A 16,782-nucleotide genomic window follows, 5' to 3' on the forward strand; every position below is an offset into this window, starting at 1 on the left:
GTTTAATTGCCAACCGTTTCCTAACTTTAAATATTCAAAGAAAACACAATTATCTGCCGGTAAACTTGACCCTTTTACCCTCATTCTTCGCTGATTTTCTTTCGTCAATTTTTACCATCGCTCTTACGCGTGTAAATTGACCGTGATAATATTTGATGTAGCAGTCGTTTTCAGCCGTTTCGATTTCCAGCAAAATATGTATACTCACGCTCTTGACCCCCGGGAAGATTGATTATCGTGTATTGTGAATAGCACTTGTTACTTCTTATCATATCGGCCTTAATATGAGTTTGAATTGTGTTATCTCCACACATCCAGAACACATGTCGTTCGTGTTCCATTATCTTTTATTTTGCATTACGACACTAACATCTGCAATTACTTCGCATAATCAGTGGAAACAAAGTTTGACATAAAAAATGAGAAAACATAATACGGAGAGTTTAATGTGAACTATAAAAGAATAATTTAATACATTTCCTAGTACAATTTGGACTCAGGATGTATAGTTCCGTGATACAGATTCGAAAAAAAAACCGGTTATTATAATTTCGACACTGTACTAGAGTAGAAAAGAAATACCCGAGTCTCAAAACATTCTTCGGAAGAAATAAGTTACAGTCGAAAGAAGCTGGGAAATATTACCCTCTTTTAACACCAGCTATAAGGTACACACATCTCTTCATCGTTGAAGATGAGTTATAAAGGAAAAAGTTTTCTCTCATGCTGCAGCAATGAAACCCTCGGAACACGGGGCTTTTGTTTATGGATCCGCAGACTGCTGCTGCACAGACTGAGCGGTCCAGCCTGCTTAGCGTTGCAACCGTTGAATTTTCCAGTCTACATTATACGTGTATCCGAATGAAATTTAATCATTTCCTTTACCTCATTGAATAACCAGTTATAATAATAGAAAAAAAATACTTATTATTTATTATTATATATATATATATATATATATATTTTGCTATAAAATAATTGTGATCTCGTGATGCAAAAACTTTGCTGTTCGCGATGCGCCGCGATTCAACTTTCGAATATAGTCAGTCGTTCGTTCTAATTGCGTATAATATAACAGGGTAGACCCCACCTGCTGGCCACACACAAGCATGAACAAACGTCCGTGTGACGAAGGCAGGAAACAGGAACTACGCCGTGACATACGCAGTTCCGAACTATGCCGTTCCTCTGTTTCCGGTAAACTCTCAGACAAGATCGCCGCACGTGTGTAATACAACATCGGGCAGCACACGCCGGAAATGATAGTTCCGAACATAAAACAACACAAATAATAATCCAATATTCCGCCTCACCTATTCTAACTTCTCCCTGTTTTTTCCTCTCTTCTTATTCCGGTGATGCGTGTTTCTGAAAGACAAAATTATAACGATGAAAAGAAAAGTATAGAAATAAAAAAAAAAAAAAAAAAATAAGAAAATAAAACAATAATCAGAGCAACGACTCGTTGCGCGAAACCTGCTAAAACACCTGACACTCCAGCGAACGTTATACCTGTCACTGGTAATCCGGTTAATTTCCCCGACACAATCGTAGTTGGAGAAGGGAATATTCGTGACTGAATTATGTAGCATGGAGTGTAGCAATCGCGGTCCTATTTTAGAACCTCGTCGTCTCGGTGCTTTTTCCGAGGGTGAGAGAAGCGCTGTGCTGACGATGAGTCGTCTTGCGTCGCGTCGCATCACATCGCGTCGCGACGTCCGGGTGAGACGAGGGCCTTCTTTCCTTGTCCCGCAGCTTGCGATTAGGGGAGCAGTCCGAAACCCGAGAGCCGAGGTATTTTGTGAAACCTGAAAACTTCGCTGGCCCGTGTCGCCCCCAATCGATTTATCGGGGCTGAAAGGCCAATCGAAGAGGCTGACGAGCCCCTATAGAACTGCACGTCGTGCACAGAGATTCGAGGAGGCTGCAGTCCGCGGGGCAGGTTCTCATTATTTCGTTGATTCAGACTTGCTTTCAACCTGCAAAAATGCGAGAATCTAAACGTAGGGTGGGAAAAAGAGAAAAGTGCCAAAAGACGCACGCAGCGTAATTTTGAAAATTGAAAGAGGAAGAATAATATATGTACGAGAAAAACGAAAGACTCCCGACGGATTGGGAACCACTGTTACAAAGATCGTCGAGTAAGGTGTCAGGGACGAACAGCGGCGCGGGGCCGTTGAACTGTTTTTATTTTCTTTTCGTTTCTTTATTTTTTTATGTCACGTTTATTTTTTGGCATCCGTCCTTTTTCCTTCGCCGCATGAATGGGGCGTTGAAATATCCAGATACGTGTGCGGTGTACAGTGGCGATGGAATCTTAGCTCATTTCGTCTATTCTCTTCTCCGAATGCTGCGCATCCCGATGCCTTGTCCGCGTTTACAGAATCTATACTGAAAGCGAAAATAGCCCTGCAACAGATGCACGAAAGTCTTCCGGTTACGTGTTACACGTTTCAACCCAAGTAGAAACATCGAAAGAGTTTGAGAGATTATAAATTTTTTTCCAAATCCTTTTCACGACAGATTAGAACAGCCAACTTATAACATCAACGTTTTCTCAAAACCGTTTTTGGATTCGCGGAACACCCGAATAATTGCCATGCCAATTATAGTGATTGTGGTTCTGTGGGGGGATTTCGCTACCCTGCAATGCGAAGCCAACCGCCCCCCTTCAATTTCGTCATGGCTTGGCCTCCCCCGTTTCTGTTACGCCCCTGCTTGCCGCTGGAATCGATAACTGGCTTCGCACATCGAGTAAGCTCCGAAGCACACCAGCCACCGCAGACTCGTTGCCTTACCTCGGCCGATTCTCTCCGGCCACGACGGAGCATCGAAAACGAGGGAAAAATTGGAAAATAAATTTAAGGGAAAAGGTTGAACAAAATCGGATGAAAAAATGTAACGTTAGCTTGTTTTTCCCTCATCTGCGTTGTTCTAAATTACAATTAAAGGGGTTTTGGGTTTCCGAGATCCGTTGCATCATAGAAGCGTTGACTATAAGAAGAGAATTTTCAACGAAAGACGTTTAAAGTCTTATATATACTGTACATGTATATGTATACGAAGACGTGCCGGGTTCAACGACCTTTTCCCGCGTCAAGGGAAGAAAAGGAGAAACCGGGAACCACGAAAACAGATGGACTACTATGATTATCGGCTTTTGTTTATCCGGGGGATGAGCTTATCGCTCAAAATTCAAATTTGTATTCGCGGCAGGAATGCTTATGCATATATGAAAATTAGCCTTTCTTAAATCGACTGTCCACGTCGTTGCTGATATGGATGTAAATGGCAAAGAATACGGGGCCTCAGAACTCCGCCAACAGTCGGCCCGGTGTCATTTATGACCTTATATAAATTCACTTCTCCTTAAAGCCGCCTGATGGAATTCTTAATTTTAAATTTTCCCTCGTCCCCTTTTCCGCGCTATACTGACGACGGTGGCAGCGGCAGTGGAAGCGTCATCAACGACGTCTCGTATAATTGTTGACGTGTCTTCTCTCACGATTTAGTTCCGTGACTTCATACCGTCCACTTGTTAGACTTGCACAGTTTAAACGATGTTAATCGATTTCACAGCCGGTTTGCACGTGAAAATTTTTCTATTCGCTCGTTAAGGGCATAGTTGATTTATCTGATGAACGAGATCGAGATATCACGGATTCAATTAGGCATGCTTAAATTTCTTTCTGAGATGATTCTGTTTTCAGAGTTGCATAAAAAAAATTGTGACGATAGTTTACAACTCCTTTAACTCATACTGTCACTTTATTCGTTATAAAACAGAATCACCTTTCTTATATCCTTTAGAAAATAAAGAACCTCTTTTTTCTGGCAGAATCTTGGTCTGAAAAATTTTTATTCTTACATTTCTCCACAATTAAATATCACCGATGATCAATGATCTGAGACCTATTTCGCGAGATTCAAATCTTTGTCCAAACGATCCTAGTTATTTATACAACAAATCGTACCTTGACGTTGAATCTGTGTTTTCTGAATTTGTCAAAGTTGCACACCCTGGAACGAAAGGTATAACAGACGAGCGTTTTGTCAGGCGTAACAAGAGGAGAGAAAAGAATACATTCACATGCCCTTCTCTCCGCTCTTTCATATGGCGACAGAACGCTGCATGAGTCACATATTTATGCGTGCAGCCGACGTACGTGGATACAATAATTGTAGAAAGTTATTGTATGGACGATTCTAGGGCCACGGGGGATCGAAAGTCCCTAGAGTCGCCCGCTCAGCGGGGGTGAGAACGCATCGAGTCCCAGCCCTCGTATTACGTAGCACCCCCGTTCACCCCCGTTCACCCCCCGTCGTCTTCCGAATGTCACTGTCATAAAACGGACAAAGACTCTTACAGAGATGCTGCACTTTTCCAAGAAATAATATTACCGCGTTAGTTACACTCGTTAACGGCCGCCTCGCGGTTTAGGCCGCGTCATCTTCTCACATTAACGAACCTTGCCCCGAGACGTTGAGGCTAAACCTGGGACGACCGAATGTGTTAAGGTCTCCCCTTCGACCTCTGCTCTCCTCAGACAATTCCTGTTATGCATAAAAAAAGATACGGTAGAAAACTGCCGGATGGAAATTGAATTTTTCATTTTCAATTTCGCTGATCAGCTCGGCTTTCACCCGAATTCCGTGCAAAAATAATTCGGAGATATATAGGAGAAATATAATATCTTGTCCTCGGAGGGGTTTCATCAATAACTTATCGCACGTTGTGAAAATTTTTCCAATTATTTCGCCGGCACCGATCTTATACGGATGATTGACTAATTTTTATTCCACCCCACGTTATCAAGATCGAGGCCGAGTCTTTTATCATCGATACTTTGGAAATTGCTATCAGCCTTCTCAAACAGAATTCTATTTAAGAAATTAACTGTTTTTTTTTTTCACGATGCAGGATCCAAAATTAGTTAATAAGATAATCGACGATGTTTCATCAGGAAATTGAAAACCGGCTCTGAACTGTTTTCACTATATTTGTATAACTGAGTAAAATATATAAAACGTATCAAGATTCCCTCCTCTTAAATTCATACACGCGTAAATTATGAACTTGAGAACATGTAAATTGAGTATATCGCACATAGCAAAGCGTAGCTCGTGAACGCGCATGTGCAAGGGCATGATTTAAACAATTTAAGCAAATAAACGAGTCCTCGGTACAATTTGAATTAACCGATTCAATAAGCCGCGCAGTGGTCCTCTCAAAACTCAGCTGCAGGTTCGTCAAAGAGGTCGCGACGGCGGCTGGAAAGGCTTGAAAGTACCACGAGTAAAAAAAAAAGAAAGATAAAAGAAAAGGAAAAAAGAATCCACCCTGCAATGAAAAAGTTTCATTTCTTCCGGCTTCTTTTTTTTTTCTTCTCTCCTCTCTCCTTTCTCTTCTCCGTTTCTACGTCTGCTGGATCCCTCATGCAACGGATCATGGGGGTTGGCCTCTAGTTCATCATCCGTGCAGCGGCTGCGGCGGCGGAGGCGGCGGTTCTGCCGCATATATAGCCGCGGGTGAACCTCTCATTGATTTTTTTTCACTGCCCGGGAAGTATACGGGGACAGCTGTGGTTAGCCCTGGATTACTGGAGAATTCCTCAGCTACGGCCACGCGTTCTTGTACGCACATAGTCGCGTAAACGTACGCCGACTATTATTTCATCGGTCACGACAACTTCCGGTCTGACTCTTGCACAGCCCGCGGGTATTGGGAAATTGCGAAACGTACGTTTTATTCATACCTCCTCATCCTCCCCCCCCCCCCCCCCCGCCCATCCTTAATGCTTCGCGGTTTGTAATCCCGTTTATGTATGGGTATATATATATATAACTCTTATACGAGTACCAAGTTTCAGTGTAATTGATTGCAAACTGGAACTCTCTCGTTAAATTCTTTTTTATTTCTATACTCTTCGCTCTTTCGCTTTTTCGTCATTCATTTTTCCTCTCTTTTTCCACTCTATTTTCAACCGTTATACACGTCGGGATAATCGGGAAATTTTTTTACCGTGATAAAACTTTTCCAACCTCCGTCGATTATGTTGTTGTACATACCTAGACACTTTTTGCAAACGATTTATCGCCTGCATTATTCGGTAAACGCCGCCGCGCCGTAAACTTGTCGACTCGATATTAAAACTATTTGGCTAGGTATATATATATAGATTTTTGATAGTGTATATTATTGTACGTATGTAAGGCAATAAATAACGGATTTCTGAAGAGGAGAGAGGCGCTGAATTGATGAAATATTTTCTCGTTTGTACGCTGCGACTTCAGTTGCGTATTTTCATCGCTTGTTTTTCATACGTGCTACATAGAGTCGAATGATTTGTTGGAAATCGATTTTTTTTGCGATTCAATCGTTTCCTCCAGGCAGATAATTGGTTTTGAAATGATAGCTGCCTGTTATTATTTTAGTTTCATTTTTCGCTGATATATATATATGTATATATAGCTTTTCAGATCGTTGTACAGGACCCAATTATTTTACTTCATGTACTATATTTTATTATTTCAGATAAGGGGTAACTTTTTTTTCACAGTCCCGATTATTAATCGTTTGATACAGAGGAGAAAAATCTGCAAGCTATAAATAGAGGCTTTAATTCTTTCTCAAAGACTGCGGTGAATATTTTATTGGTAAAAAGGTTTTTCATTTCTGTTGATTGGCGATAGAAGAGCAAACTGCATGTGTGTATATATGTATAAACCGGTAAATGTAGGTACATAATAGTTTATGCACAGACTAATGTTCATCTTGTATTGATAACATCTGGCCGGTGAGAGTAATTTACGATTTGAATGGTAATCACCGTCGTAACAGACAAGAATAAATAATCCAGTTGTTAGCGTGGGCGGATTGATGACCAGCAGTGATTACGTTGATGCGGTTCGAGTCTGCAGGCCGTCGTGAAATCGGGTTATCTATCAATCGTAAAGCGTTAATCAGTCCGTGCCAAAGGACAATAAAATAATCAAGGCGTCTAAGTATATGGCGGTATTTCAGCAAGACAAGGGATGCTGTAGGTGGTGTAGTAAAGAGAGAGAAGCAAAGGAGGTCTAATACTCGGTTTTAACGGGGTGATTTCGAACCGTTGAAAAAATAATCGCCTTTCGGAAATAATCGCCGTGTAGTCTGAGCCCCGGAATATGATTCCACAGGCCCCATCGTGTTCCACACTTTAATTTTCGTTTATTTTCTTAAGCTGCAACAGCGAGCGCCGGTCGAGATATACGTACACGAGGATTGCAGCTGCAACCGGAAACGGTGCGGTTGTCGCGTCTGCAGCACGAGGGAAGCTACATCGCGATTATTCTCATGCAGATGAGGAGGTGATATGTGGAGTTCAAAAATATGTGGGCTAACAAATTTCGCAACGCTGCACTGGGCGCTTGTTCGCGCAAACAATACCAAGTGGAATAATTCAAACGGGCTTAATTGACGCGGCGCTAATTTGTTACGCGATCTCTAAACGTGGGCAGCTCCTCTCATCGTCCTCGATTATAATAATTCGGTGTAAGCAAGGCTGACGGTGAGACTGAAACGTGTATGTAAAATTTCAACGCAACGAAAACTCTGTACCTTTATTTTTTTCCAATCAGCGAATTCGGCTTTATTTGCCTTCACCGACCCATGCGAAACGATATTTGACACACGAATATCCCGCCCTTTTCGCGTTACGGATTTTTACCCCTCGAGTTAGATCGATGCAGCCTACGCTTCTGTTTCCGACTCGTTTTTTCTTCTTCATTTATACTCCGCACGTCAGTTCGCGTAAAACGTTAAACGGAAACGAGCCAACCAGGCGTTGCTGCACGCTCTTCATTTATCCTGCAGCTTCCTTCTGGATTTTTCGTCTCGTATTCTTCCTCCCTCTCACTCTGGAACAGTAAGCCCTTCACTGGCGTGCCAAATGAGAGAAAAAATAGAGGGTGAACACAGCCAGACAAAGGGAAGCCTTCTCGCTCTCTGCTCCAATGATCGAAAGGAACAAATCCTGACAAGCTTTGTCATAATATTTATCGCTCCGAACCGCTACACCACTTCCCGAATCCGAAGGTACATATATATATATATATGCCTTTGGTCTGTTACTGTTGGGCGTCCTTTTTTTTCTCATCAATTTTTATTCTCGCATGTCGACCGTAAAATCTCGTCGTTACAGTTTATTTCTCGAACAAATTTTTTGTTTGCTTGTCAAATGATGTGAAATGGCCGCTGTTGATATCACACATGACAGAATGGAGTCGGTGACTGTACCATGTGAAAGCGAAATGAGATACGTGTAATATATATCTGCTGGACAATGAATGATGAAACACGTTTAGAAACCGAAATACATGCACGGAATCGTTTGTGGAAACCATCAGAATTCCTTGAAATTTTATAAGGTATCAATTTCGGGATATATTTGCTTTCAGATTTCGCCGAAACTTGGCCGATTCTGTAAAGTCGCGAGCCACAATCGGTTGTTCAGAAATTCTCTAAAAAATTGTCGGAAATCTGTTCAACACAGGTATTTGAAATCTAATAATTTTTGAAACTCATTAAGATTCCAACAATCCTGAAGTCCTGTGAAGTTTCATCATAAAATTCTCTTGAGTTTTAAAATATTCGTTAGATTTCTACGAAACCTGACAAAGTGCGCGGTATTTTGCAATACGCAATCTTCAGTACCAAAATGAACTTATGTAAAAAAAGTATCAAAGAGATCCTGTGAAACATCCTTTTGATTCATACAAATAAAATCTGGCAAAGCTCAGGTGAAGTTCTTTGAAGGTAGTCAGAAAAAATCTGACGTTACATCTTGATCAGAGTAAATATCAGTAATTTTTAAAAAATAATATGGAGTATTTCAAACAGTATCGGGTCTTGTGATTTAAGGTAGGCAATAGGCAGACTCCAGTAAGACGTACCTCCATCCGGGGCTGACAAGTATATTTGATCAAGAATGAAAAGTGGGAGCGAGAAAGAGAGAGGAAGAGCCAGGTATCGTTTTTCACTCCCGAGTACCGAGCACCGGTTGATCCCAGCTGAAAGTAGTTATTTAATATGTTTCAAGAAGGATTAGGTATCGTATTTCTCCACGGCTTGACCTTACACAGCCATCTTCCAGGCCCTCTTGCTTGCGTTATACCCACACATCTTCGTCCGAGCATCAATACAACGTGCGCACTTGAGAGAGGGAGAGAAGAAGCAAGGAACGAGAGGAAGAGTCGGACGGTGCGTATTCCGAACATCTGTGTTCTCACGTTGGGAACCATCTTCATTCTGACAATGAGAATGACGTCAGTGCGGATTATCACGTCTGCAATTATTCTCATGCGATTTTTCTTTTCATTCTCAACTGGTCTTGGCTTTTATTACAATTGCCAAGATAAATTCAATCATATCAATTTTATCTCGAATGTCTAAAAAAATGCCTTTTTTTATTTAGTACATTTTGAATTATGAGATAGGTCGGTGATAAGACGATCATACGATAACAATTACGATGATACGGAAGGTGGCACCGTGAAACTTCATTATTTTCTTACAATTCTATCGTTTTCGACTAATATCTAAACGGCTAACGAAACTATTGACGTTCTACAAGCCAATAAGTGTCTCTGCCAAGAACTGAAAAGTGGTTTAAAAAATTAATTGCAGTATTTCACTGGTAGCTAAAAAGAAAAAAATTTTGAAATCAAAGACCCTAATCTGATAATGGCGGGGAGTTCTTACGCACCGCTGCCAAATTTTGAAAAGGAAAAGTGAAAAAAAAACTAATTTTCCAAGTCTTCTTTATACGGCGTGCTTTATAAACGGTGGCAGTTTCGCTGCTCCATCCGTTGAGTCGACGCTGGCTGCAGACGAATCTTTTGCATAGGCTTGAGGAGGAGAACCCGTGCTTCGCATCCGGCCCTGCCAGTCGAGCTGGACCATCGGAGACAAAGTGCAGGGGGATCGTAGTGCTGCATTAAACAAATTGTAAATAACAATGGTAGATTCGGACGCGCCCAGACTCATTTCCGGTCAGGTCCATCCTACGGGTAGCGATGTGCAGGCACCCGGTGCCTGCTCTCTTATTAAATTGGTCAGGCTCGAACGGTTTCGCTCTTTCTAATTGAACCCAGCGATACACAGAAGCACAACGATTAGTCCCCCCTTCAATTCACTTGTCGCGTGTTTAACAAGACGCTGCAGTGCACAGTCTACCTACCACATCTTGGCATCAAACTCTGACCTCAACGTCTCTTTACACCTGTTTCAGAACCAAACGCCACCCATGCTTTAGTGAAGGTGAAATCAAGGAAGAAAGCCGGGCCGCAAGATGTGGCGCGTAATAGTCAGCGCACTTCTCCTGGCGGTGCCAGCTAGGGCGAAGGTGTCCGTCTTGCCCCACGACGTCTACCCGGGCTTCGAGGTGAAGCAGCTCCACGGGGCGGGTCGGGAGCCGTCGAACTACCGGCTGCTGGAGACGGGATTCTCAAAGTACTTCGCGGTCCTGGACAACGGGATGGTGATGACAACCTCGGACCTTACGCCGCTGGTGAACCGGCCGGTGAACCTGATCGTCCTCGAGGAGCTGGGCAACCGGACCCAGACCCACGACCTCCACCTCTACGTCCTCGACAGGAAGAACATGCTCACGTTCTCTCACGGGCATCTGGGTGACGGCAAGGTGGCGGAAAACGCCCCGGCGGGGACGGTGGTCGTCGGTTTCCCGGTGCTACACGCATCCGGGAACTTCCCGGTCCACTACAAGATCCTGCCCGAAGTCGGCGACCGGCCCTTTGTTCTAATGGACACGCGGACCGGGAACATGGGTGCTAATTTAACCTTGAAGAGCTCGGTCCAGGGGGTTAGAGTCGTGACGTCACGACCCCTGGACCGCGAGACGAAGCAGAGTTACACGGTGGTCATCCACGCCTCCGACTCCGACTTCATAAGCAGGTCCAAGATTAGTGGGCGAGTTACGGTACTCGACGAGAACGACAATAGCCCGGTATTCGAGAGCGAGGTGTACAGGTTCGTCATAAAGCCAACGAACTTCGGGGCGTCGCCGAACGACGCGGTTGCCGAGTGGAAGAGGTTCTCCACCATCGGCAAGGTCCGGGCGACCGATGCAGACGGCGACAAACTCGCCTACAGGCTCGTTGCTCCCAGTAATCTTGTCGTGATCGTACCGCAGACGGGGGAGATCCTCCTGACGGGAGACCCCCAGAGCTCTTTGGAGGAGGACATGGAGGTGGAAATCATGATCGAGGCTCACGACGTTAGGACGCCGAGCAGGACCAGTGAGAAGCCGGCAAAGGTACTTTTGCAGTTTGTCACCTCAATACCGATTCGGGAGGAGCATCGAATCGAGAAACGACGAGTCACCAGGGCCGTTAGACCTACGAAGAAGGTGGAATTCAGTGAGACCAGCGGCGAGGAAGAAGGTAAAGTCGTGTTTCAGCTCGAGAAGGAAACCGAGAGGGAAACGTTCAAGATCAAGGATGAGAATCAGTGGGTCACCGTTACGGCAAACGGATCCGTAAGGGTTCGCCAGAAGTGGGACTACGAGGAACTTGGACCTGAGAAAACCATTGACTTCTGGGTCATAATCAATAACGCTGGCATTGGTGGTTAGTAAATGATTTTTCGTTCATCTTGCACTCACTGATGATGGTTCTACTATTTTTATACCCACTATATTGGGGCTTGAGAACGTGAATCGATCTTTGTTTCTGTCAGCCCCACCGATCAAACCCCTTTCTTTTATGATCTAAATCTTAGCAAATTGGAATGGAAATTGGACTAAATTACAATGGATATTTTTCAATGCACCCCGATACTCGTCACAAGAATATGATTTTACTATTTCATACGGTATTTTTTATTGAAGGATGGTGCGCCAAGCATTTCGACCTCCTCTGTCGATTCCCACATGGTACATAGTATTTTCTATTTTTATTTCTATCGGCTGGTTGTTCTAACTCCTGCAATCGTCAAAGCTATCTGTCGACTTCTAATTCTCCAGCTTTAATTTTTGCTTTCAACGAAGAAAAACAACAAACACCGTCGAAGCGCTTCGCTCTCACCTCATTCTGCAGTCTTTTTAATGTTGATCATCACATTAACTTCTAATCAATACGGTCATATACGAAATTAAACATCGCTTTTCATTTTTGTGCAGGGATTAATCAATGCGAGTTTATTTAGATGCACATTCCTGGCAGTGCTGTACTTCCAAAATTTGATGCAACATTTTCAAAGAATTTGAGTAAAACAATTTGAACGTAACGAAAACTCTTTGGGCGCCAAGGTTTACACAATATTATGCGAAGGCGTATCGTAATCTCGTTTACTCAGTCTCGTTTACAGTTTGTTCTCCAGTTTGTTGAGCGAACATCAGATTTTGGATTAGCTTCAAAGGTGTGCATCGTCTTCCTCTTGGACTCGACACTATGCGAGAACCGAGTGATTTTCCTTCTATTTAACTATGCATACTGTACTGTGAATGGCGCCTATTCACACACTTTACTAATGTCTTTCTTCTTTATCCCTGGAAACTGCAGCACTAAAATGTAAGTATATCAAGACATCAATATATATATATATATATAGTCTTATCGTTAGTCTTCATAGATCTCTGCATTTTTTTGAGATTTGCCTCAACTACTAAGATATAACACGTATCTATGGAATTTTGGTTGTCTTTTTTCCATCTAAAGGCTTTCTAAACTTACACTTATATGTGTTATTACATTAAATTTAACTCCTTCTCTCGGGGAATATCTTACACTGATTTCTCTACCCTCGATAATTCCAGATACTGATAACCAGCGCGTTATCATCCACGTCAAAGACGTCAATGACGAACCACCCCGTTTCATCAATCGACCATTGCCCATGCAAGCCGTGGTTCAGCTGAACGCGCCACCGAACACTCCGGTCTTCACACTCCAAGCAAGAGATCCAGACACAGATCACAACATCCATTATTTCATCGTCAGGGATCGAAGTAAGTGAACGTAGTGAAACCCAGATGACTTTTCACCCAAATTCTCTGACATTTCGAGCAGTTTTACAACGTCTGATATTCCCTTTCACAGCTGGCGGTCGATTCGAAGTAGACGAAAGATCAGGTGTGGTGCGAACTCGAGGTACAGACCTCTTTCAATTGGACATGGAATACGTCCTTTACGTCAAAGCCGAGGATCAGAACGGACGAGTGGACGACAGGCGGTACCAATCCACCCCCGAAGAACGACTATCCATAGTCGGTGGTAAACGGGCTCCTCAATTTTACTTGCCATCTTACGAGGCCGAGATTCCGGAGAATCAGAGAAAGGACTCGGAGTGAGTATGCATAAACTGATTTTCGCCACCTTGGTGGAAAACAAAAATTCACATCGTTGATTATCAATTTTGTTCAATTTCTCGTACAGCATAATATCGGTGAAGGCGAAGTCTTTCGCAGACAGAGAAATTCGCTACACTTTGAAAGCTCAGGGTCAAGGGGCTGGGACTTTCAACATCGGTCCGACATCTGGCATAGTGAAATTGGCCAAGGAATTGGACTTTGAGGACGTCAGGCAGCCCCACGTTTACTCATTAGTCGTAACCGCGACCGAAGACTCGGGAGGATTTTCAACGTCCGTCGAGGTGAGGAATCATTTTGCTAAATTGACACAATCATTGCGTTCGATTGCCTCTGCTTTGACCGTAATAATTCACACTTTTAATGCCTGATAATTTTAGCTCACAATTAGAGTTTCGGACGTCAACGACAACGCTCCGAAATTCGAGTTGCCAGATTACCAGGCTCACAATGTCGACGAGGATATTCCGCTTGGTACCAGCATCCTGAAAGTCAAAGCGATGGACTCGGATTCCGGGACGAATGCGGAGATAGAGTACATCGTCTCGGATGATCACTTCAGCGTTGACTCGAACGGTATTATAGTAAACAACAAGCAGCTCGATGCCGACAACAACAATGCCTACTACGAGTTCATTGTAACCGCCAAAGACAAGGGTAAGAAATTCTCTCATTTGATAGTTGAATCTTTGTTTTCACCACTCTCAAAGCTGCGCACAGAGTTTAGTGAGAGTTAGTTTTAGAATCTAAAAATCTCCTCTTCGTGCAGGAGAGCCTTCGAAAACGGGAACGGCGACGGTGCGGATTTACACGAAGAATAAAAACGACGAGGAGCCAAAATTCTCGCAGCAAGTCTACACTCCGAACGTGGACGAAAACGCGGGTCCGAACACGTTGGTCACTACGGTGGTCGCGTCGGACAAAGACGGGGACACAGTGAGGTTTGGTTTCGTCGGCGGCGGAACGTCGGCGGGTCAGTTTGTGATCGAGGAGATAACCGGGGTGATTCGTCTCGACGGTAAATCGATTTCCCTCGACCGGGACAAGTACGAGCTGAACGTGACTGCTCTCGACGACGGGGCCTGTTGCTTGAATGGTGCCGCCACCATCCACACGAGCACAGCGGTCGTCGTCGTCTTCATAACGGACGTCAACGACAACAAGCCGGTCTTCAAGGACTGTGGAACCTACTCGCCAAAGGTCGAGGAAGGTGCTCCGAACGGCAGTCCCGTCATCAAAGTCCAGGCAACAGACAAGGACAAGGGTGTCAATGGGCAGGTGAAATACTCGATTGTCCAGCAGCCGAATCAGAAGGGGACGAAATTCACCGTCGACGAAGAAACAGGCGAAGTTTCAACCAACAAGGTAAGTTTATTCTATGAAACAAGAGTCGATATTATACCCGTAAAAATTTAAAAAATATAAACTAGCGTACAGTTTTCGCATCGGTTCGTGCGATTGTTTGCCTCGTGAACGACTTTGGACCGTTAATATCTGCATGACCTGAATGACGGGGTCAACGGCTGTTACCTAAGTGCATTACAGCTGACGCTCTTGGTTTCGGTGTAACAATGCACCACTACAATTATTCCAACGTACCCATTTCAAACGGCTGCAACAGCTGCCCGACATGATTGTCGTCATGCAGTTGCTGTTTTAAACACAGAATGTAATAACCGTTGTCGATATGAAATTTCGAGTAATGGTCAGACATGATCGTTTGCAAATTTCTATTTTATGCGCTTGCCAAAGCGCGAATATCACCAAAACAGCGAATTTCACAATATCACTTGCATTTCATTTCGTAGAGATTGCCAAAGTTTCTGCAGTATCAGCGGACTTCAGCTTCAAGGGTGCAGCAGAAAAGTGCATTGTAGACGAATGCGTGGAAATTTCACTTCGTGAAACCGAATACTCTTGACTGCAAAATAGATCCTCGGGAAAGAGTTCATGTACGGCTTCAGTTCGATTAAGTGGCGAAAGCATTCCCGGGGTTTCATTGGGCTTCCGGTCTCCGTTTCTCCCTCGACCGTCACAGTCTCGTTCGCCCGTCGAATTTCACGTACAACTAATTATTGCGATTTGCACCTGCCTAAATTCGCTCCCCGTCGATCCCCCTCGATTCGAGCATAGTCCTAGTTTATTAATCGTTCGTAAAATTTCTCCGAAGGTATTCGACCGGGAAGGGGATGACGGAAAATTTGTATCCGTCACAGTGAAAGCGACGGATCAAGGAGAGCCGTCGCTCGAGGGTGTCTGTTCGTTTACAGTTGAAATAACAGACGTCAATGATAATCCGCCGCTGTTTGATCGGCAGGTAAATATAAATGCATGCATGCGATTATTGGTGGCGACTGGTAATAATTTCTTGCCAAGAGAGTAACGTAATGCTGTACATAAACGTATAATTTATATTCGCAGAAATACGTTGAGAACGTGAAACAAGATGCAAGTACGGGGACAAACATATTGAGAGTTTCGGCCTCCGATGAGGATGCGGATAATAACGGTGCTATAGTTTACACGCTAACCGCACCGACGAATCCACTTGATTTGGAATACTTTGAAATACAGCCAGAGTCTGGTTGGATCGTTCTAAAGAAAGCTCTCGACGTGAGTATTGATTTGTCATTTAAACAAAAAAAATTTCTTTCCCATCATTGATCGCCTTGTTCAACTGCCCTGAGTATAATCGATCGATCTGTGAAATTTGCTTACGACCAATTTACGCTCTTGGACATTCTCAAACTTTCCTATGCTGTGTAACAAACACTAAACATATTATAATTAACTCCTATTTCGCGTTGTATGACCACCTATTAAATAGTCGTAAACAAATTTCGTCGAAAACAAAAAACAATAAAAAAAAAAAAAGGAGACAAGCAGAGAAATAATAATCTGAATTATTTATAGGAAAACTACATGATATAGATATTTTATTCGTATAATATACATATGTGATTTATGTATGTATGTATGTGTCTATCAATGTGCACAGAACGGGGTTGAAAAATTGGTCAAAATATATACATATTTCGTCTCATGGTATCATAATTCCACAGATACGTGTACCTAAAAATTTATGTATTAACTTGATGCTGTGCACATTAATATGTACCTATAAACATACTTTATATACCTTGTGTGTACACCTTCTGCCGACGTTTTAAATTTACGTTAACTTATTACGTTTCTAACACTTGTTGAATTGTTTGGTTGCTAGTGAGAGAAAAAAACTATTAACAAAAAAAAAAAGTATTTCCGTGTACTAACATTTTCATTGATTGATTTCATACTCATGTATATATATTATATATGTATGTATATATACATATATATATATTATATATATGAATGCCTTATATATATATTATAATATATATGTATCTATATACAATATATATATACATCATTT

At 42.9% G+C, this 16,782-nt stretch overlaps 1 protein-coding gene across 1 annotated transcript in view; it reads left to right on the forward strand.

Moving 5' to 3' along the window:
- The window catches only part of LOC124406087 (neural-cadherin), a 53,074-nt gene that overhangs the window by 4,523 nt on the left and 31,769 nt on the right, over positions 1 to 16,782 (forward strand). Inside the window, exons 2-10 of the mRNA XM_046881447.1 lie at positions 10,272 to 11,628; positions 11,889 to 11,933; positions 12,816 to 13,007; positions 13,099 to 13,345; positions 13,435 to 13,651; positions 13,748 to 14,024; positions 14,137 to 14,732; positions 15,538 to 15,684; positions 15,789 to 15,980. Of these exons, the coding sequence (XP_046737403.1) occupies positions 10,332 to 11,628; positions 11,889 to 11,933; positions 12,816 to 13,007; positions 13,099 to 13,345; positions 13,435 to 13,651; positions 13,748 to 14,024; positions 14,137 to 14,732; positions 15,538 to 15,684; positions 15,789 to 15,980 (3,210 nt within the window). The 5' untranslated portion in view covers positions 10,272 to 10,331. The remainder of the gene's footprint in view (positions 1 to 10,271; positions 11,629 to 11,888; positions 11,934 to 12,815; positions 13,008 to 13,098; positions 13,346 to 13,434; positions 13,652 to 13,747; positions 14,025 to 14,136; positions 14,733 to 15,537; positions 15,685 to 15,788; positions 15,981 to 16,782) is intronic.

The sequence above is a fragment of the Diprion similis genome, chromosome 4, assembly GCF_021155765.1.
Source record: "Diprion similis isolate iyDipSimi1 chromosome 4, iyDipSimi1.1, whole genome shotgun sequence".
Classification (NCBI taxonomy): domain Eukaryota; kingdom Metazoa; phylum Arthropoda; class Insecta; order Hymenoptera; family Diprionidae; genus Diprion; species Diprion similis.